Raw genomic sequence first — 23,807 nt, forward strand, 5'->3', positions numbered from 1 at the left:
AATGGACAGCATAAAATATTCATTTAAAATGCCACTAAGAAACAAGCGTTCAAAACTAGCTGCATAGATATATATATATAAAAAACAGAAAATAGAATCAGTAATTCTAAAACACTTGTCAAAATTGCATGCTAAAGTTCCGTGTCTGGGTAGGCTTGCTGAAAGAAAAAAAGCGGATTAGCAGGAGGCAAAAACAAGACAGTGGAGGCACCTGCCTAATATAAGTGGGCAGGAACTTCTGAAATATAGGTGCTGCCACACTAAAGGACCAATTTCTTGCAAGTGCAGAACACACATTACGTGGAACTTGAAGAAGTGCCAGTTCCACAGATCCAAATGGTCAAATGGGTGCATAGGGGTTGAGGCAATCCTTCAAGTAAACTGTCCCAAAGTGGTTCAGAGCTTTATACAGCAATAGTAACACCCTGAGTTCGGCCCAGACTACAATTCCCACCATCCCCAACTATTGGCCATGCTGTCTGTGACTGATGGGAGTTGGAGCTCCATCTTATACTGTAGAGGCACATCTGAAAGGCCACAGGTCCCCCAGAGGCTGGTGCGGCAGGTGGTGCAAATGATATAGTAGAGCCCGCCACCCCTGGTTGGAGCAAAACCAGCAGTACAACAAAGGACACGGATTCCTCTCCAGCATTCTAGCAAACTATCCATCTCCCATTGCTACTTTTGTACTCAGCACCTCCCAAGTGGAAAATTAGATGATCCATTTTGGAAGGAAGAGTGCAGCAAAATGTCCTTATTCCTAACTATCTATTAAGATAGCTCCAGCACAAGTCACGTAGCTCTTGTAACAAATGATGCTATTTATATTTTAAAACAATGATGCCAAAATCAAATCAGTGTAGATTTCCTTTTATTATATTTCTGAATTTTGCATCCAGCATTATTTTTCATCTCTCTCTCTCTCTCTCTCTCTCTCTCTCTCTCTCTCTCTCTTTTATAAAGCTTTTAAAAATCAGTACAACACAGAAAGTTCCTTTTCACAAAGGCAAAAAAGAGGGAGGACATAATGGCAGCAAAATTATGTGTGTGCCTTAATACAGTCTCATTAAAGGTAGTTCAAATAGCTTTAAGTAGTAAGCAAATATTTTGCCCAGTTACTGATGTTTATTGAATCATGCCCACCAAACCTGAGGCAAAGCTGTTGAAGTGAAATTCTCAATGACTAATTCCAAATTAAACAGGGTTTTCAATAAACAAAAAGGTTGGGAGCAACCATTTTTACCTTTAGCTCTTGCTTAAGAAAATGCTAAACTACTGTGCTTGCTGGCTGCATCAAAAAAAAAAAAGAGTTGGAAGGGGATTTTCAGTTCCACTGCTCGATGCAGGAAATATAGAGAATCCCCAAGATATGGTTGTCTGCCTTCTGCTTGAAGACCACAGCAAGGGACAGAACACCAATTCTAGGAAATTGGTTCCATTGCTGAACTGCTCTTACTGCTTCGTTTAATAAAGAAGGAGCTAAGAAAGATCAAATGCTTATACTTCCATATTGTAAAGGGTTCAAGGTATAACCCAGAAAAATAAACTGTAACGTGAAGGGCTAAAAGCTGTGTCTGTGCTCCCCATCAGCTGTCACTAGACACACACGCTGAAAATGAGGAGTGAATGAAACTTCCCTCAAACTGGCTCTATAACAATTTTATATTTTGATCCTTAAACTGTTACATGTTTGTTGAAACAGTGCCTGCCAATTCTACTGGTTTCCTAATAAAGCACGTGTCTGACCTATAAGAAGTGGGAGATGCATCCAAATTCTGCCATTACAGCAGAAAATTGTCAAATATTTGGCTTTGTTTTATTTTTACCATCACAGCTGGAGGCATTGCTTGGATTTAGCATCTCAGGCAGACATCAAAATCCCTTTGGCCATGTTGACTGTAGATCTAGTGTATTTGAGGCAGAACTGAGAGGAGATCAATGAACATTACCAGTTACATTGTCTATGAGAAAAGTAGCAGATACCACAGAAGACGGGCTTCTGTTTTGGCCCAGTTCTAACTGAAGTTAAAGATTATTACAGTGGTACCTCGGGTTAAGAACTTAATTCGTTCTGGAGGTCCATTCTTAACCTGAAACTGTTCTTAACCTGAGGTACCAGTTTAGCTAATGGGGCCTCCCACTGCCGCCTCGCCGCCAGAGCACGATTTGTGTTCTCATCCTGAAGCAAAGTTCTTAACCCAAGGTACTATTTCTGGGTTAGCGGAGTCTGTAACCTGAAGCGCCTGTAACCTGAAGCATCTGTAACCCTAGGTACCACTGTATATCTTTCTCTTGGGCACGTGGCTTTTGCATCTCTTTTCAACAAAATGAGTTCCTGCCATGCCAGGAACTTTAAGGAACATGCCAGCTACTTTAAGAAACTAGTCAACACCCTCAATGCTGTTTGTAAAAGCTCTGCATTTGCTTTAGGTATATTCAGGGCACACGCCAGTGTCTGGATATATACAGCAGAATATGTTCAGTGCTTCAACCCCTAGTGTACGGATAAGATGGGAGCCAAAAGCTCCAAAACATTAAACCCCACAGGAGTTCAGCAAACTCTCCCACCTAGCTGTCAAACCTCAGAAATAGATGCTGCCTTTATAGGGACTCTTCCTTAAGAATTGTGCGTCATAACTCTGAGCATCAGGTTGCCCCCAAGTTACCAATGCTCCTTTAGTAAAACAACAGAATAAATTCATGAAGGAAGGCCTTTTTTTACCACTATTAATACTGAACATTCGCAATACAAAATCCTAAAGCTAGCCAAATTCCACTACTGACATGAATGGACCAACTCTGGGAAAGGCAGCTTGAGAACAGCAGCCAATATTTTCCTTTTAATCTCTAAGAAAGGAATTAGGGTGCAGCATTGCATTAAATATTTGCTTCAATTCCTCCTTTGGCTACAGAACATATTTTTTAAAAGCAAAAAACCCATAGTTTCACTGCCTAAACATTATGTTGAACCAGCTTCTCTTTGTGACCCTCCCACCCACTACATTTGTATCCCTTTTGACTGGAGAAATATAATATTGGCTGTCTGGGAGGATAAAAGAAATATTCTGTTCCATAACAGCAACGATTTATTTGCACATGATTCAAGGGCTACTCAAGCAAGGCATACAAAATTGTTCTTGCTCAAGGCTGAATTTATAGCAATACGTTTTTCATCTTCTATGCTTTTTCCTGCAAAACAAAAATCTGGAACAGTATTCTTTTACACTCTTCTCTTGGCGGTAATTATACCAATTTCAACATTTTTAAAACTCAGAGGATTCTTGCCCTTTAAGAAAAGGGTAAAAAATGATGTAGGGCACTGTGACTTGACAAATATTTGATGAAGATTGATGTTTTTTAATAGTGTATCAAGTGGTATCTGAGGCCTTTCCAGATATCTACATTAACTATTCACCAGAAAAGGCTGAAACCCTCTGCCTGTTTACTTGAGAGCAAGCTCCATTGAGCTTAGCAGCACATACAATGGAGTAAAAATGCATATGATTAAGCAGGAATTAATTTTTTTTTATTGTTTCCCCCTACAAAACTGGTTTTCTCCTTAGCAAAACCTTTCCATGGCACAGTGTTGTGATGATGGAGAGACAGCAAATTAATACGAATGAGCAATATGTATACAGATACTTTTTCTCCAAATATAACTGTGTTATGATAAATGTGTGTGTGTGTGTGTGAGAGAGAGAGAGAGAGAGAGAGAGAGAGAGAGAGAGAGAGAGAGAGAGATTGCCAATGAATGCTACTAGGAAATATACACACACATTTTCTCCAAATAAAGCTGATAAAAAGTTGTTTCCACCACTTTTTTAAGGGACATGCTTCAGTAATTGTCATCAAGCAATGCTAGTGTGAAAGTGACAGAAGGATTGAAATAAAACAAAGCCTGAAAGGGGAAACAGCCCCTTTTCAGACAAACTGAAAGCCTAAGAAAGCTAATGATAGTACTCTAATAGAAACACAATATTAAATGAATGTCAATAACTTGGTTAGGGTTATAAAGCCTAAAAGCAACTAAAATAGCTGCAAAAAGTCCAAAGCATGCTAATTTTTTTATTCAAAAAATGGCAAAAAAAATCTTAAATATTTCAATCAAACTCAAATGTGTTAAGTTTTCATAGATTTATCAATGTTTTTTTTAATAGGGAACATGAGAACATAATAAGAATATTGGAAGATATGGCATCAGCATACTTGAGACCAAAGTCCTATTTATATGTGGGGCGAATGCATTGTGGGCTTAAAATGGAGAGGGGGCCCATATACAAACACACACCCAACATCCATACAGTTCCACTTCAGATTTTCGTGTATTCATCTCGTATGTCTAAAGAATTCTAAGCGTGTTTGGTCGACTACACTCAAAATCCCTCCTCAGGCTTTGTGCTGTATAGTGCTAAAGAGGTTCTACAAAAGTGTCTGGTTTGCCTAGCCTTCTCTTTAAAGCAAGTTGACATAACTGGCAGGGCCAAAAGAAAAGTTTTCCCATGACTTATAAAGCAGTAGATATAAGCCACCCTTTCCCATTTGCCTCAGTCCATGCTCTGGGCAAAGATGGCCTGTCACAGAACTTATCCTGTTATCATTCCAATGCTAGACTTGCACAACAGCTTCTCAAGGTCATTGTTGCATCTTCTATGGATATGCCAGCTTTATCTATATCTCTCCCCCCACCCCGTCTCTGCTGAAATCCAAATAGACAATTAGTTCTCGCAACATCCTGCCTCTATTAGACTGGTTGGGCACAGATGAATGGTGGGAGGAACCAGCTAGGGAACCCCCCAAGGGAAGAAGGCTCAAAACCTGGGGAGTGGTGGTGGGACAATGATGAGTGATCAGAGGGAGAAGACTCGGAAGAGGAGGTGTTGGAAGCTGAGGTGGTCACAAGGCTTAGTGAGCTGGGAAGGACAGTGGCAGAAAGACGCCCAGAAGCTGAAGCAGGAGGGTGGGAGGAGAGAGGCCAAGAGGCAGAGATGAGTCAGGTTGGTAAAGAGTCATGGTGCCTTCCCCTCCTGCTGCAACAAGCTCGCCTCCTCCATTGTCTCCCAGAACCAGAAGGGACATGAAAAGGGCAATGCACAGACACAGTCTCTGATTGCTTGGAAAATACCCTGGATAGGAGGGAACTTTGGCAGCTGTGGGGAGGTGGAAACGTTCAGTCTCAGCAACTGCTTCCTGGGGGCAAGACCTACCTGAGATGACTTGCTGTGCTCATTAGGCCTGACACTCCTGTGCAGAACATGTTTTTGCTAATAAGGAGTTAACTCTAACTTGTATAGTGTGATTTACTGCTGGCTGGCTGCTGACACTGCCTGTTCAGACTGAGGAGACTAGAAAGCCAGCCAAGCGTGGTCTCTCTCTCCAGTCCCCAGATGTCCCATGTGGCAGTGTATTTCTTGACTTCCCACTGGCTCTAATCCAAATCCAAATATGTAACGATGCATTTGTCTTGACCCTTTGAACAAGTAGGAACAAAACTATATAATCAGAAACAGCTTGGCAGTTGGAAATTCATTGTGGTTGTCAGCACTGAACCTATCTGGGCAAGTTTCAACAATGGTTGGTTAATCTGGGCCAAGGAAGAAGGCATTGGAAGAGATGACGAACATTACAAAGCAAAACAAAAATAATGCCAATGGGATTTTCTCTTTTTCACTGGAACTGGCAAAGAAAATTGCACAGGGGATGCTATGGTCAGCAAGGTAAGATTAGGTTCCCTTGGAAACAGGACACTTTAGCAAATAAAGACCATATCAGTGTAGCTTGAACGGGAAAAGTTTTATAGAAAAGTAGTCATAAACAAGCTTCTTAGACTTCTATATATTGTTTGGCTAATTGATTTGGTATTATTTGTTTCTTGTTTGATTCTTCACATAAAACATAAATAGAATAGACTGTTTCTGTCACTTTATTTTTTTACTTTGAAGCCTGCACCTTCCATCTGAGGCAAAAGAATCATAATAATTCAAAAACACTTTGTATTTCCCCCTCACTCTCATCTCAGATGACTTTCCTGTCTGGAAGCTTGAGAAATGTCTCTCCCAATACAGTTGCTCAGCTCCCATTAATACTAATGAGGGTAATGCCTGTGAATGGTGGGAACAGATTCTTTGTTTGTAAAGTACCAGCTTTTGTTATAGAATAGTTGGGCCTAAAGTTTTAATTGGGTCTGGAGGTCATTGCCCAGTCATATAAGAAACTAATGAACACAATGCAGTACTACATCTTTCAGAACTGCCAGGCCTCCAAGAACATCCAGCCAAACCTCAAACATCATAAGGGTGTATAACACACACACACACACACACACACACACACACACACGGATGGCAGCTTGTGTGCCAGTACAGTATGAACTTTTGTTGACTGCAGCACAAGAATACCAATTAAATAGTGATTGCCCAATTATTATTGCTTCTTTTTAAAATACTATACTGTGAAGTTTTAAACATTACACTACACTTTCTCTTAAACACTACACAGACTAGGAATGAATGTATCACTTCACTTTTATGTATTACTGTTAAAATAAGTGAGATTCAAAATAAGATTGAAATACTCAGCAATGCAAAACCCAGGTTTGGAGCAAGCAGGCAAATTTTAGTTCATACCTGTGAATAAATGGAACTTGATTATCAAGCATCACTAAACGTAAAGTTTGAATATACCAGATGTGTCATTGAGCTGATTTTTCAAGACACTAGAATGCTTTGCTTGGAATCTGGAATCCTAGTCAGTTGTCTCAGTTAAGTACATCTGGTTTAGACCGGAGTGAAGATGGGTGATTTACTAACTTCTACAATATTTGAGATGAGACTGAGGTCACCTGGAGTTTTGACATGCAGGGCACACACAGAGCTCATCAGCTGAGCGCTATATAGTGTAACATAAAGCAGATCAACTGCCAGCCATATGGAATTTAAAGAAAAGCGCATGAGAAATTAGGAAATGGATTTCTCAGCTTGCAAAAAAAACCCACAGTTTTTGCTCGTAACAAAACACTGAATCAGCTCCAAGTAGGAATGAGGGAGAACCACGTAGCAAAATTTGGAGAAGTGAAAATTCTGAAAGATTAATGTGTTTCGGTTCGTGTATTGCTTTTGAAAGTGCAGATTAGTTAGATTTGCCTTTAAAAGCAAACTGAATTAAATTTCTCCAGCCAAATAATGTGTACAAAAATGCACATCCTATGGTAAAATATGCATAAAAATGCATATATTACTGAAAATGACAGATTCCCCCATCCCTAGCTCCGAGAGCCCTGTTGCATTTCCCACCAGCATTATAACGTGCAATAAAAAATTAGAGGCTTTCTCCTTACTCACCCATAATTCCACAAGAAAAGAGAGTGGGTCCTTGACTCATCTTCTTTGGAGTGTGCTGAAAACAACCAGAAAAGCTATTCACTGAGGTTTTAAGAATTATGCTGAAATACAGTACAGGGTCATGTCCAAATGCCATTCAAGGAATGAGTAATGCCAAGAGCACAATCAGTGAAAAGGTGTAGACTGAGTCAAATGTACAAATTAAGCAAAAGGGCAGCAAGCTTAAAAAGGATGGTGTGCCGGTATTGCTCTTTTGCAGCTTTTCTTCGTAAGTCTTCCTTCTAACAGTTTTTCAAAACTGAATGGAAGGCTAAACCAAAGAATGGGGTCAGGTTACTATTTTGTGAATGTTCTAATCCAAGATCAAAGACTCAGCTGAAGTTTTGAATTGTTCTTTCAAATTTCTCTTCAGGATTAGAAAAGTAAGAATGGTGGAACATGCAAACTAAGCAGTGATCTCCACTACTGAAACATCTCCAGTTTGCTTTCACAGAATTTCTCTTGTTTTTAATGGGGCAAAAGTTAATAATATTATTAGAAGACAAACAATTTCAGCAATTTCTCAGATATTGTTTAAAGTCTTCCTTTTAAAAGTGTTCTCCTTTGTCAATATCATCACCTCATGACTCAAAGAAGAAGAAAAAGAACAGCAGAAACAAATTGCAGTTTGGTATCCAATAACACAACACGTTAGTAATGTCCATGAAATTCAAAGTACTTGATCTCTGTTCTGCTTTTCTATTTTTTCCCCTAGCAGACCAATCTTGCTTTGCAAAAAGAGAATTATTTAAGGTGGTATTCAGCAAAATATCTGCACGCCCACATGGATTACCACTAGTGCAATGGGACACACACACACCCAGCAGACCCCCTTCACTGTTCAGCAATAACTTTTGCTTTTTTTCTTTGTATGGAGTCTTACACATTCTAATACTTAGGCTGCAACCCTGTGCACACTTACACAAAGGGCTGAACTCAGTCCAGTCCTACTCAGGAATAATTTCTACTATCAACTACCAGAGTTCTGGAGTGCAAGATTTTAAACACATGCTGGAGCATGTGTTGAAATGTGATAATAAGAGGAGTTGTAGCTTAGCGAATGAGCAATGCCATCCCAACTCCCTCCTCAGCTGGTTTGCCTTCATTTCCCCTGTCCAACTTTTCCTTCCTTCTTTCTTTCTTTCTTTCTTTCTTTCTTTCTTTCTTTCTTCTCCTGCTTCTTTTTCTTTCCATCTTTTGGGACGCTCACATTTGTCTCTGACCTGCACTGCTACTCAGTTGTGATCATTGTTCCTCTCCTCTGTACAACCACATTAATTCTTGGCACTTTCTTTCCAGGCCTGTTAAGCATAGCAGCCGTTACTTCATCCATTATCAAGCAGTACATTGATTGCTAGGCATGCAAATAGGCCTGAGATGGGGTTAGGGATTGCTAACGGTGGTTGATATCAGAAAGATAACAAATAATATCACCTTAAAGCGGGGCAAATGGTGCCATTTACCAAATGTCAAAACAAAGCCTATTACCTTCCTTTCCCTCTTGGATTTAATTCAATGCCTCTCCTGCACATGCCTATTAAGCTATGTACTGGTAAAATATTTCCTATTAAAACTTTCCCCATTCTCCCAACTTTCTGAAACAACCTGCTACAAATGACACTTACACATTTATATTTATCAAGTTCAACTACATCTATAAAGTTAAGTATGAAACTATAATGGCATACAAAAGAAGGGAGAATGTCACTGGGATGGTGTTGTCTTGAACATTTGATCACTTTTTTTAAAAAAAGCTCAATAGATAGCTGTTAAATTAAGCTACAGTATTATTGATTACATCTAAATAAGAAAGCCTTTTTATACACATAAATGTATGAATCCCTCATATCTATTCACTTACATATATTATTCCTTATGTTTACAATGTGTGCGTTTTGCCTTTGTAGAATTGTATTTATAACATTTAGATGTGTGAAGAAAGAGTATTTTGGCAGAATGGGTGGTATTTGCTAGTCCTAACAAGAATAGTCCCTTTGAATTAAATGGACATGACTAAGTTAGGTTCCTTAGTTTCAATAGGTCAACTTTGAGTAGGATTTAGTTGACTACCACCATCCAAATATAAAATTATTATTTAGAAGGCTGGTTTTAGATCCAAGGGGGGGAGAGTAAGTAGGAAGAATTTTTTTTGAAACTACATTTCTCTTCATTTTAACTGTAATTGCCATTTCACAAGGGTTGGGTCTTATAGTAAACTAGGAAGGAAGGAGTAAATTATCTGTAACCACAATTGTTTTTCTTAGGACAAGCAAAAAGTTTAATTTCTCTATTTCTGCTCTTCCTAAAACCTTCCTTTGTGAATGGAAAGATGGAGTTATTTTGATCCAAGTGTGCTTTGCTCCAATTCTTATGAGATTATCTGCACTAGTAACCAATTCTGGGACAATGATTAACCAGAATACAGTGATACCACTGGTTAAGTACTTAATTCATTCCGGAGGTCCGTTCTTAACCTGAAACTGTTCTTAACTGAAGCACCACTTTAGCTAATGGGGCCTCCTGCTGCCACTGCGCCGCCAGAGCATGATTTCTGTTCTCATCCTGAAGCAAAGTTCTTAACCCGAGGTACTATTTCTGGGTTAGCGGAATCTGTAACCTGAAGCGTCTGTAGCCCGAAGTACCACTGTATTAAGCAAATGGTTTACAAAATGCCAAGAAAAGTCAAAATTGGCACTAAAGCCACAATTCTATAGTCAGAACAGTTTGGGAAAGACACATCATAATTCTGTTTGCATTATTATAAACACTGCCAGCATTCTGGAAGACACCATGATGGTCCAGCGCCGAGGGCCTTCTAGCAGTTCCCTCGCTACGAGAAGCCAAGTTACAGGGAACCAGGCAGAGGGGCTTCTCGGTAGATGTCAAAGAGAAAAATAACTACCAAACTTTTAGAAGACATCTGAAGGCAGCCCTATTTAGGGAAGCTTTTAATGTTTAATAGGTTATTGTATTTTAGTGTTCTGTTGGAAGCCACCCAGAATGGCTGGGGAAACCCAGCCAGATGGGCTGGGTATAAATAATAAATTCTCATTCTTATTCCTATAGTATAGAAATGAAATTAACAACAACTGTTGTTTCAACAGGTAACTGTTAATTCTGAATGCAGTCATATCATGAACATCTCTGGGAATACTGTCAAATTTAAATGTGATGCTAAGCAGGCCAGAAGAGCTTACCCATGTGACATTTCATAAACCAAGTGACTCAATTAAAATAAGTCCTCAGTACCTACTCTTGCACAACTCCCAGACCAAAGCCCCTTATGCACAGCTAATGCGCAGGTAAGCCAACATTGTCCTTTAAAACACAAGACTCAACATATGCAGCACCAAATAGGTATGTTCTTCTTGTGCACCCATTGGCATAATTACATTGAGCTATAAGGAAAGAGTCCCATTTGTTTTACCCCAAAGGAGATAGCCCTGGAATCTGAAGAATATAAACGGCTGATAGAGTAAACTAAGCTGTTGGTGTGAAATGAACTCTCTTACCAACTCAGCCCTGCATGATAGAGAATCAGCACCTTTGTTTTCCAGAGTTGTAGTTAAGATCATCACCATGGTAACGAAGTCATGCATTGGGGTCCATTCCAGTAGAGGTAAAGGTCAAAACCAGCCATATTAGGCACAGCCTCTGATTCAGTGCATTTTCCCAGAAGAAAGGTTTGGTAGAACCAAATCCCATCTGTTTTGCAAACTGGATGGCTTGACACAAAATGCTTCAAAGTCTTCAACCTCTGGAAAAAGAAGAAAAAAAGAAAGATAGTTTGTCACGTTGCTTTTGCAAATCATCGTATCAAAAAGTGACGCTCTCCTTGTTCCCAAAAAACAAATCTGAGGAAATCTGGCCTCTTTCCACATACCCAAGAGCACAACACGATGGCCAGATACTGAAGCTATCCCTGCAAGAAGAACAGGCAAGCTCTTTCCTTCCTATGTGAACTCCATAGGTGCAGGGGGGAGAGTATAGTGAGCAGATAAGGCCTACAGTAGGCTGGTGACAATCTGCTGCTAGCAAAACCAGAAAGTAGAATGTCAGTGGCAAAGGAACAAGGATGAGGAAATTCTAATTCTGTGACTCCAAACTACCTCCAAGCTGCTAATTTGATGTTGTATTTCAGATTCTCACATTTGCTACAGATTCTCAAGCAACAAGCTAGTTACGAAGGAAAGATATTCTGTTGCATAAGTAATTTTTTGCTATAGAATTCTGGCTCCAAGACAATGGATGGCCACCCTCGCCACAGGGGCCACAAGTAGCTCAAGTAATAGGAATTTGTTGCAGGCTATGAAACGGAAAGAGGCCTACGCTTCTGTCTGCGTCTCCAAGTATAGCCTGAAAGCTACTTTTCAACTCATCAGGAACCAGAAGCAAATTTACCCCAAGGCAAAAAGAAGTGAGGATTGTATTTAGAACTATTATGTCCTACTCTGAACTTGATGTGGCGTATTTGCCCATAAAGTTGGTTTTCATTGCTCTTAACACATTGAGGATGATGGGAAAGAAATAATGGCTTAAATATGCTCATCATGCTGAGCCAATGTTGGTTGACTAAATGCGCACATCTGGGAATATGTTCATTGCTCCTACTTTATGTAACAAAAGGTACAGCTGCCTATGGAATTTTTAAAAACCAGCTGACTCTTGGGAATAGGATGAGCAACACACAGCTTAGTATCAGGGAGATTTCTGGTCTGTTGATTCAATGAAAGCCTTGTGCTGCTGTAGCATATTTAGAAAAATAGCTAATCTAGACCTGATGCTGTTGAAGATTTGTGTGGAATGAAGTTTCAATAAAAAGGCTGAATAAATGTTATATAATTCATAGAGTTGTTTGCCTATAGGCCAACGTTATTTACTCGAACCCCTGGGCAGCCTTCAAAACATTTCAGATAAAAGTTCAAACAAACAATGAGGAGATATTAACATGAGCTACGTGGTGGGAACCACAGGGGAGTCAGATAGCCAAGACAAGTTTTTGGTTTTTTTGCTTCTGGCAGGCCTACAGCTAGATGCATACCATGCAAAAATGAACAAACTGCAGTAAGAATCTAATTATACAATAATTTCCCAAAGTAATCCCTATAATCCTGTTCAAATATTTTGCTGCATTTTTTGTCAATGCTAAAGAGGAGAGAGAGAAAAATAATGAGCCATACGACACTAAACATTTATCCCCTAATGTGCAATTAAAACCAAGTAGTTCGATGTAAGGTCAATGATTTAGAATATGCTGATAAGCATAAGAACTGACTAAGAGCCAATATTGATTCCCTAAATCAGCTTGCAAATCATATTTCTTGTTTATTTGGATTTGAGTTTGCAAGTGGATGCCATTGAAAATGCACACTTAAAGGCCAGCTGGCTAGTAAAGAAAAATTATCTACTATTGTTTTGTCAGAACTAAGTTCACCCAGAGTGCAGAACCTTGGAAGGAAGAAAATCGATACATTTTTCTGAAGATTTACAGTTGGAAAAAGGAAGTGTAACGGAGTCTGATATTATGTGTGTCATACTGGTTGTCTTCAAGTACACTTTGCTAGGAGCTTTCTCATTAATCTCTCAAGAACCTAATGACCTCCTGAGAATTATGAAAACTACAAGCAGAGAAGATGCGACGAACAAGACAAACACTCGAATCCTAAAAATATGCTTAGCCAAGGGCACAAAGGGCAGTGTTTCTGCTTTAGCTGCCCAGGATTATGTGACATGAGCAAGGTGGGCTTGTTTGTTGGTCTGAGCATCTACCTGCCTTGCAGCCACCAAATATAAACAAGTTTATGCCAAGGTGGCTATATTTACGGCAACAGAGAACTCTTTAGTATAAAACATAAGCTACCCAACCAACTCTTACTCAGTTTCTCATTTTGCTTCTCAGATACTACTGTTGCAGTAGCGCAGACTGTTTAAACCAGTTTTAAATCTGTTTAACAACAGATTCCAGCCAAGGGAGCTGTGTGTGTAGAGAAAAAGGGGCTGTGGTGTTTCATAATCCGGACTGTGAGATTGAGCTCAATGTTGGGTTGAATCTTGTTTGACATAATGGAAGCTTCTAAGAATTGCACTATGAGCAAGTTTTTTATTCTGTGGGTAAAGGTAAAGGACCCCTGGATGGTTAAGTCCAGTCAAAGGCAACTATGGGGTGCGGCACTCATCTCGCTTCAGGCCAAGAGAGCTGGCATTTGTCTACAGGCAGCTTTCCGGGTCATATGGCCAGCAGGACTAAACCGCTTCTGGAGCAACAGAACACCATGACAAAGCCAGAGTGCATGGAAATGCCATTTATATTCCCTATTTATCTACTTGCATTCGTGTGCTTTAAAACTGCTAGGTTGGCAGAAGCTTGGACAGAGCAATGGGAGCTCACCCTGTTGAGCGGACTCGAACCACCGACCTTCTGATCAGCAAGCTCAAGAGGCTCAGTGGTTTAGACAACAGCGCGTTTTATTCTGTGGGACAAATAATAAATGGCGAAGTTGGAAACAAACCTATACAGTCCCACATAAAAGAAAGTTACAGCAAAAAACAATACCTTTCATATATTATACGTTCCTGCCCAACACTCCCTGCGCAGCGACTGAGGGCTTGCATACAACTGGAAAACTAGTGTACTCTTGTCCCATCTAAAATTGGTCTTTTGAAAGATATCATACATATAATTTAATGCAATTTCATTTTTACTCATCTTTAGTACATGAATATATAGGTACAGGAATTTGTAAGCATTTGAATTATACAGGGCTCTATATCAGGCAGAAAACATTATCAATTAAGTGACATTTTAATGGAGCAGTACTTATAGCATTCTGCAAGATATAGAGTGGAGAAAGGTCTCAGTATGGCAGATATTTTTCATTCTGCTTCACTAAGACCTTCTTGTGACTCCTACACAGATAAACTTTTGTTGATTTAGGACTAGGCAAGCTTTTGAGTCACACACAAAACCCCAAAGGATGAAAGTCCTGTGTCACTTGAAAATTTGCATACAGCTGTACTACCAAGTTGGTCGAGTGGTTTGAAACTGTCAAGAGCAGCTGAAGCAGGCACTGAGACCCAGGAGGGGATTAGTGCCTTCCTGCAAAACCTGTATGCCCTGGAGTGCACTTTTATTTTATTTACTGGAAGCCTGCAGCAAAATAATGGCCTCACTGAATTCAGTCTGTGAAAATCAGCCTTGCCACCCCTGAACTGCTTCTTGGTCTTTGGTAGCCCTTTAAAGATGCCAGGTTTTACAGCATAAAACCCCCATGGTTCAGGCTCTTCCCAGTCCTCAACCATCTGTGTGAGGTTTTAACCCCCACCAAAATGATGGTTTTCCTTAACAGGAACTGTCCGGCAAATTACTGAGTTTGAACGTTGTGAGCTATCGCACCAGCTAACTGAATCAGAACTAGAGGGTTCACTGCCACAAGCCCAATGCACTCAAGATTATCATTTTCTAGTATATAGTGGACTTAGCTAAGAAAAGATGGAAAGACCAGTCCTAACATATACTAAACCACATCAAAGAAAGGATGCCCGAATTTCCAGTAAAAGTCTAGAAAGCCTGCCAAAAAAATCTACACTAAATTTCCAGCATGGCAATCTGATACATGTCTTCTCAGAAAAGTTAAGTCCAGCTGATCAACAGGGAAGTTCATATTGGAGAAGGTGATGCTGAATGTTTGATGCAACCAGTTTATATAAAGCTATTTTAAAAAGAGAGATCACCAGCACCTTGGGCTTATGCCACGTTGGCAGATATGCAACCTATTCATGAAGGAAGCCAGGCCATCGGATTCTGCTACTGCAGCAACTTCCAAGCAGTCTTCAGGAATAGCTCAATGTGCAACACAAGGCTTAGTTGGAAACTGTTTTTCAAGCATAAATTATGAGATGGCCCAGATGAATGTGAGTCACTTCGAATATTAGAAGAAGCCATTAACTGCGCTCCAATTCAGATTTAAAGAGGGTCATTCCACATCAAATCACCTGGTGCCATGTGCTCTCACGACTCAGATTTTCTTCATAAAAAAAGTTATGTGTGAAAATCAAAATTTTCAAAAAAGTCTCCTGTGCCCAATTTTGAACCAAAAAAATCTTAAATCTTGAGGTTATCTCACAGGTATCTACACATTTTTTTAAAAAAATGAAGAATGAGCAATGCCATCCTACTCAGACACAGACCTGTGCTTGGAAAGTGTGGGGCAAAAGATAAACACAGACAAGACCTGGCTGTTCACTTGCGTCAGTTTTATACTGGATTGACTTTTTCCTCTGCTAACAATTTTATTTTGAATATCAGGTACAGCTTCAATGCTAGGTCATGGGTCTTTCACATACATCTTCAAATATTTGACATCTGGATATGTCAGTTCTAAACACTTGGTGGCCAGGATCTTCTGCAGCTAGCCAGAGGCAATGAGAAAGTGACATCTCTGAAGCCTCTCTCTAGCTCTCATATCTGCAGGCTAAAGCTACTAAGTTAGTGACCCCAAAGAGTCCTGAACTTTGACATCAGACCAATATGCTTAGATTTTTCATTTGTGAACTTACAAAAGCAGAAGCATGCACAAACTGGAGTGAGCAGACCAGTGACCTCTCCCATGACATCTTATCACCAAGTGAAAAGTCCTGAGTCACTTGCTTCTTCTGAGCTTTCAACTTGCCAGCCAGAGGATCCCAGTCGCGCCATGCAAGCTTGTCCCTTGACATCAAAACTGTCAGCCAGCAATGCGGAAATAGGGTCTGTGAAAATATCACTACTCCATATCACCTATCACTTGTTAGCACTCCAGCAGAACAGTAAGAGAATTATGTATCAGTTGCAAGTAACACAACCTAAAGGGAGACCTGGCAAGTGACTGTGAGCAAGTTGACCTGATGGACAGATACTGGACAGATACTGCCAATCCTGGGTTATGATGAGGATAGAGGGAGAAATGAGAGGAAATGCGGCACTCTTTCCAGTGCATAAGGAAGGGGAGGTTCTTCTCTTTTTTCTGACTTAAAAATACTGACCGCCACAGTACAGCCCTTCTCATGCCATGACACCATTTCTGATTTGCCCCTCGGGTGGTCACATAATAGCCCAGGTAAAAGGGAGCAGCTTTATTGACTCTCCAAGTTATTCTACCAGTTGATAAAAAACAGCAGAACCTGAATTGAAAACTGTATCAAAAAAAATAAAATTAAAAATTAAAATTAAATAGCACTTACAATTAACTAAGGCTACCACCTAGGTCGGCCATTTTCTGCACATTTAGATGTCTTCAGCAGCGCTTGGGTGTGCCCGGTGGCTGGCTTGCACCAGGACTTTGAGAAGCAATTGCATTCTGAAAAGGGTGGAGACCTATTTTCTTACAACGGTAGGACTGTAAGTACTTTGCAGAGTTCTGCTTACATTGTTAATCATTAATGAAATAAGTGTATGAGGAATACACTTTACTATAGGTATTGAGATTAAAAATCATGAGTAGTTCAAGACTCAAATCATACTTAGTGGGGCACAGGGAGGAGTTTGCTATAGATGGCTTCAACTCTTGGGCTTTTCTGTGTTTCCAAACAAAAGATAAACGGGCAAATGCTGCCTTCTTCACTTCCTCTCCTTTCAACTATAACTCATATCCCATGGCATTCATTGGTCATGCAATGCTCAACCAAAAACCATGGTTAAGCAAATTAGTCTGTGCATGAATTATGGGCACACAGCTCAAGCCCTCCCACTTTGCTCCCCGCTTCCTCCAGCAGGTGAAACAAATAATGAAGTGGCTGCTTTAGGTTTAGGTTCACACCAGTGTTCACAGTTGTTGTTTTGTCTCCAAAGAAGCCAAGGTTCATGGATCTTGGGTTTGTTCGGGCTATAATTTGCTGAACCTTGTTTTGTCTTAGCATTGTGACCACGCACAGTCCTTGAATCCTATCAATTCCAAATGTGCATTTGCTGCAGGTTGCCAACTACAGATTCACTGGGTATGACACAACGGAAGTTAAGCAAAGCCGCCACATACTGGGTCACAACTGGTCCCTTGAGTCCAATATTGTATGCACTTTATGAAAGCACCGCATCAAGATCTCAGGCAGGGAACATCTCTCTGTGTTGCTACCTAAAATGAAAAAGGGTTTGAATTCTTTGCCTCCATGGAAGTTTTAAGATTGTCTTCTGTATGTAAAACATGTGTTCTAGCACAGAGCTATGACCTCTTCCAGAGTACTTTTGAATACCATTTTTTTTCCAGTGAGAGAAATTAAAGCTTAAAGGGGAGATAAACATGTTCAGAGTTGAATGAATCATTTTCCTCCTTTAAAAAAAAGGAACCATTTGATCTACCTACAGCAATTCATTAAACTGCACTGAACTAGCATGGAAATAAGTAGCGTGGTGCCAAGACTATTCTCCTCTGGAATACTGAGCAGCAGTCAAGCTGTTAAGTCAGAGTTACCTAGACTCAAGACATGATTTCTCCACAGATAATTATATTTTCCCTAAGGTAATGATTAATGCTTTTGCAAGTAACTCAAGAGACTTTACAACAATGATTTTGCAAGTACAGGCAAAATACTTCTTCTTGAAAAGGACATCCTGTTGCGATGTGCATGCCCTCAAAGACAAATCTATGTAACCAAGTGGAAAGAGTATAATAAAAGGAACGATATGATTTGTTTTTAAAAGCTTAAGCTGGAATTCTATTGAATGTGTCTTCATTTTACCTTCTCAAGAAAAGGATATTGCATATCTGGCTGTTGAGTTTTATGACTATGTGATTAAGAGGATTCAAACTCATTTTCTCTGAAAATAATATAATATAATAATATAAATAATATAATAATATAACTCAAAATGCTGAGGCCCTGATCAGCCACTTACTAGCGGCAGCTAGTAGCACAGTTTTGGAGATAGATGAAGGGGGTCACAAGGGACTATGGGCACAGAAAAATCTGTAGTATTGCACTGAGCAAGAGACATTGACACATAAACTGAGAATAGCCAAGAGGATTAAAAAGATGGACAAATGTATTTCAGAATGTTAATAAAAAGGAAAATGGCAGAGTATTACCATGTCAGCAGTGTTCAAAACTCCCATTGTTCTAGGCGCAGTTTCCAACAGGGAATTTCATTAGTGCTAGCAGTTTCTGAGCTCTGGGTGCAGTACTGTGCCTAAGATTTCAGATTAAAACTGCAGAGTGGAAGGAAAGGAGGACCTTTTTCTGCCTCCCCACTTCCAGCTAGTCTCTGAAGACTGGAGAATAGACCCTCTTAAGAATATTAAGGATGTGGGCAGGGGAAGGACTAGACCATGTGAAAAATAAACATAATATTTTAGCTGCGGTTCATTCATTTTCAGCTTTGTATTCTTGTTATAAAAAAGTGTGCCTAGACATTCCATTGTTGCACCCATAACCTAGGTTTAAGGTGCCATGTAGCTCCTAGCTTTCATATCTCAGTTTCTAACACTGTGTCAGCCTAGAACTCTTAATTGTTCACTCACACTGAAACATGACCAATACATTTGGACAAGTCAGAAATACCTAAAAAAAATTAAGAAATAAAATCTGTGGATTATTAATGGGAAGCATTTTAAACTAACAATGCATTTCATTGTCTCTGAAATGCTGTATTAGTTTTGTAATGCTTATGTGTATTTTTATAATTAAGAAATTAACAAAACTTAAATAAATAATATAAAATAAAGAGGATTCAAAGGCTTTGCTTCCCTAAGTGATTTGAGATCTCCTTTCAGAAGTTAATATTTTCCAATGCATGCAACATTCCTGAGGCTTGATATGACCAGAGCCCAACATGATGCCAAGTTGTTCCCTAAACGCAACAAAGCAATTTCTCTAGAAACAGATAATTTTATTCAAGATGGTAAAAGGGCACTGCTCTGTTTTGAAGAACCTATTCATACATTCTTTGGCTGCATGAATGTGTACATGCAAATATGGATTTACAGAACAGTAGCTTCTTTGTTAATTGAATGTATAGGCTTCAGTTTAAAGCCACAAAGTATGTTTTCAAAACCTACCTACTAACCCTCGAGAACTCATGGACTGTTTGAGCCATGACTCCTCACCATTTGCAGACAGGTGCTTAATAACAGCATCCATCATTCGTACTTCACACATCTGCTGTGAAAAACACGGGTGTAACACCAGCATATCATAGAAGTAATGCTTTAACATTAAAGAAATAAAATAAAATAAATGCAGTTTGCTGCATTCACAGACTGATTTCTCAAAGCTTTGCTTCCAGGGTATGATTTGTGATCCAAGGCCTGAGATAGAAGGGAGCTGTAACATGTCCTAAAGCTCACCCTTATGCAAACTCTCATGTATGCCGATTTAATTCTTCCCACCAGCAAGAGTATCATAGAGATGGCTATCACAAGCACTGGAAGGAATAGCCATAAACTGTGCTCGATACATGGAAATGGAAAACTTTTAGCAAATAATTGTTTTTCCATATTCATGAAAAATCCCACACTGGGTCTTTACGAAGTTGTAATAGAGAGTACCAGGGTTATAACAGACCTGCTCCCTGGAACAATATCTCTCACAACAGAATGTTACTATGCACTTCCATGGTTCATAAGGCAGAGCAATGACAATTTCTTTTCACTAAGTGTCTCTAAAATCACACTCTAGCATTCGCGCACACACACACACACACACAGTAATTTCCATGGACAGCAGCAGCCACTTTTATCTCCTATGCTATCACAGTAAGAGGCGAGTCCCTTTCTATAAGCACACACAACTATTCAGTAACATGGAAGTGATCCCACATCAATTCAGCTGTGTATTTTATCAGAAATAAAGCAGAACAATTAAATGAACCCAATATGAATTGTGATTCAACGCAAACTGGAGTGTCTGAATGCATCTTTAAAAAGCAAATACATTTTTATCCTTGAACTACATTAGTTTCATTAATTAAATGGAGTCAAATGATGAAACAATTTCCTAAAGCAGACCTTACTCTTTGATTGTTGGTAAAGGGACGCCATCTTATACGATCAGCATCAGGATGGTCTACATAGCATCCTTGGATTGTCCAAGTGCTTTCAAATAACTCATTCATTCTCATGGTCTTGTACTGCACAATACTACTTGTGAAAATAAGGGTGGAGGGAATGGAGTCCTGGAAAGGTGAGGGTACCACAACAGCTACTGCACTGCAAGCTGATGCTGCTCTTATTGCATCTACTGCAGACTGTTAGGATAGCATAAACTAATAAGCTCCTTTACAAAAATCCAAATGGTCTCTCTACCTGTGTGTGCGCAGGCAGATACTGAAATTAAGAGCAGCACTCCAATGCACAACAGGTATCTGGCAGGACCCTGAGAGATGAGCAAGTTGCCTGCCTTCTAACTCAAATGGCTGCTTTTTCAAGGACACTTCTCCAGGCTAAATTAATCTTTTGGCAGCTAGCACTAACTAGGCTGCTAAAGAAGCAATATTTCCCCTCCACTCGGGCACAGAGGTCATCAATTTCAGTCCTCCAACACTACAAATAAAGATATGAGTAAACGGAAGAAGGGGGAAAATAACAAATCTAGTAACAAGGAAAAAAAGCAATAACATCAACTATACCATTGGGTCAGGGGGTGGGGCGGTTAGGGAATTCTACACACTGCCTTCTGGAATGGATAGGTTTCAGATCAATGAATATGGTTGAAAACTGATTTCCTCTTCTTCTTCTTCTTCTTCTTCTTCTTCTTCTTCTTCTTCTTCTTCTTCTTCTTCTTGTAATGCATTCAGTCTGAGGAGTACTAGTTCTACGAACACAGGACCCTCCAAGTCACTAAGGTAGCAAAGGTTTAGGGAGACTTCCTCAAGACTCTAGATTGCAATAATGATCCGTTCTAACAGCTTTGTAGTAAAACAAGTCCTAACTGGCCAGTCATGAGATATTTATACGCACTAGCACAGAGCAGCTGCTTTTTCTGCTGTTCCTCAGACTTGCAGAGTAGCAGAGAAGACTCCCAACTTCCTCTGGATTTTATTATGTGGATGAGAGTGACACATTGCTCATGGGCTTTTGCTCATGATCAGTTTTCAGCACAATAGAGTACTTTCGTTACCCAGCTGTTGTGTATATTTCACCACCCTTAGTGATGCAACACTCCTTATCTATGCCTGCATTTTTTAATATATCACTGGCTGTGTACTCCAGTGCTTGAGCACATGTACAATCCGTTCTTTAAAAGTAGCAAAAACTTGCAGAGCTCTTCCCAATCATCCCAATCTTTTCCATGCCTTTGATTTTGTTTCTTCTCTCTCTTCTTTGGAGACCCTTTGCCCCATTGTGGGATGCATGTCTAATTACTTTACAAAAAAGCGGGAGGGCACACATTAACAGGTCTCAGAACCCGTGTGTGTGTGTAAGTGCACACACACAATAAATACACTTTACCAAGGCCCTAACCTGGGCTACAAAAGTCCATTAGTTTGAGGGGGATACTGAGGCTAAAGTTGCAATCCTGAATACTGTACACTTTCCTGGGGTATATCATTTAAGTCTACAAGAATAGCTTCTCAGTAGGTATGTCTAGGATTACAACCTAAATTGTACATCATGCCTCAGGGTTTCTATGCAAAATTACTTCCTTTTTATTTACATATCTATAGATCTCCTGTTGTGAAATTTGCCAAAGCCAATCAGAGATAGCGTTAAAACAGAGCAAGCAACATTCTGAACAGTGAGCTAGAAGAGGCCTCCTTTGAAAAGAATGAAACACATGTAGAACTCTAGGGCTTGTCTTCTGAAAGACAGAACCGTGTCCTCGACTACAAATCCCAGGAAGGCAGGAAAGCTGAAAAGGTCTGGCTGCTGAAGGGAGCAGGTTGGTGCTAATGTAAGATGCACAGGCTCCAGAACATGTGAGCAAATCTAATAAATATCCAGACTTTAGAGTGTATAGAATAATTGGCACTGGAAACCAAGGGCAGGAACAGTATCCAAAGAGTATTCATTTGTCAGTGCATACTTGTATACTGTAACTAATATGCATGAATATTATACTGTCACATATGCCTATAAATACAAAGCCTGTGAGAGTCAGTGCAGTGTAGCATCAGACTAGTAACAGGGGGGTGCAGATTTATATCCATTCTCAGCCGTGACACTCATTAGTCCAGTTATTACCTCAGAGCTTACCCTGCCTAACAAGGATGGTTAGAAGGACAGAGTGCTTCTAACTATGTAGAATGGATAGGGGTAGAGAGCAGAGTTTAAATATAATCAATCAGACAGACAGAAATGAAGGGAGTGCATGGGTCCTGTTCTACAGAAGATGGTTCTCTATTTGATGTGTCTTCTATCTGGAGAACTGTCTGGACCATGTTTGGTTTATTAAATAAAAAGAACCCTAAGAAAAGAGAGCAGGGGCCAGGATATTGCCCACCATCAGTTAGAACATGGATTGGAAAAGCATAGAAATCACCAGTTCAGTCTTCATGGACTATGGTGAGAGACCCTGTATTTCTATTTCAATTATAGCAATTTCTAAATTGGCATCTAAATGTATAAAATAGCAGATGCAGATTGCATGCAACTGTGTGCCATCTTTTTTAGTGATAACATTTCATCTTTTTCAGTCAAGTGGGGCCTTCCTGCAGAAATGTGAGAGCTAAAAAAGGGATCAAAAAGAAGTCCTCCATTATTATTTTTCAAAACAGAGACGGTACTAGGTGCAGGCAGAGAATAAATGTCTGGACCTGACAAGACTACCCATACTGCAGCAAGGACATTCTGCTGAAGTACAATTTATTTCCCTCCCACCCCTCTCCCTCCCAACTTAGGCTCCAATCTTAGTGACATTTGAACTATTTCTGCTAGATCAACACCAGCAACTATAAAGAGAGACTGTGACATTCTATGCAAGCAAGGAAGTAAAACCCTGGTGTTATTTCATGGGCCTTCTTGGCCTGAAACTTTGGCAGATGCTCCTGCTACACTATGGACCAAACTATATTGAAACCCAAGGGGGCTCTTTCCATTCCCAGCCAGCCATGCTATTCAAGGGTCCACCCAGATTTTGCCGTCATATTTTCTCTTCTACAACAATAAGCGCCATCACTATAGATTGGAGCCTGCTTGAGTGCACTGGGAAGCTATTACTGAGTGATGGAGAGAGTGCAGAATTGGTCCTTTATCCCAGAATATCCACCAGCAGGCTCAGTCACTGCCTTACAGGGAATTCTTGGATATGGCCAGGGTTGGCTTTCCTTGCCTATCTATCTCTTTACGTTCCTTTTTGAACAGGAGCAGCTCACTGAAGTTTGGCCCATGTGCTAAAAAGCACTAATTGTGCCTCTTGCTATGTTGTTTCAAGTATGTGTGACAAGAGAAAAGTATTGCCACATACAACAACACAGTTAAATTATGACCTCCCACTCACCCAGTAGATTAAAAAAAAAAGGGAGTC

The 23,807-nt window shown here is 39.9% G+C and overlaps 1 protein-coding gene across 13 annotated transcripts in view; it reads right to left on the bottom strand.

Moving 5' to 3' along the window:
- FAM53B (family with sequence similarity 53 member B) overlaps positions 1–23,807 on the bottom strand; it is a 123,315-nt gene that overhangs the window by 74,837 nt on the left and 24,671 nt on the right. For 7 of the 13 annotated variants that reach the window (XR_014548924.1, XR_014548925.1, XR_014548926.1 and 4 more), the window contains 2 exons: positions 10,921–11,133; positions 7,338–7,392 (listed from right to left, as the gene is read on the bottom strand). Coding sequence is in view for 8 of the 13 variants with exons in the window: in XM_083617036.1 (XP_083473162.1) it covers positions 7,338–7,377 (40 nt within the window). In the remaining 5 variants the exon portion in view is untranslated. Of the gene's footprint in view, positions 1–7,337; positions 7,393–10,888; positions 11,134–23,807 lie in introns of all 13 variants that reach the window. The other 6 variants (XR_014548923.1, XR_014548927.1, XM_083617033.1 and 3 more) reach the window with 1 other exon arrangement.

The sequence above is a fragment of the Podarcis filfolensis genome, assembly GCF_964270895.1.
Source record: "Podarcis filfolensis genome assembly, chromosome: 5".
NCBI classification, from domain to species: Eukaryota; Metazoa; Chordata; class Lepidosauria; order Squamata; family Lacertidae; genus Podarcis; species Podarcis filfolensis.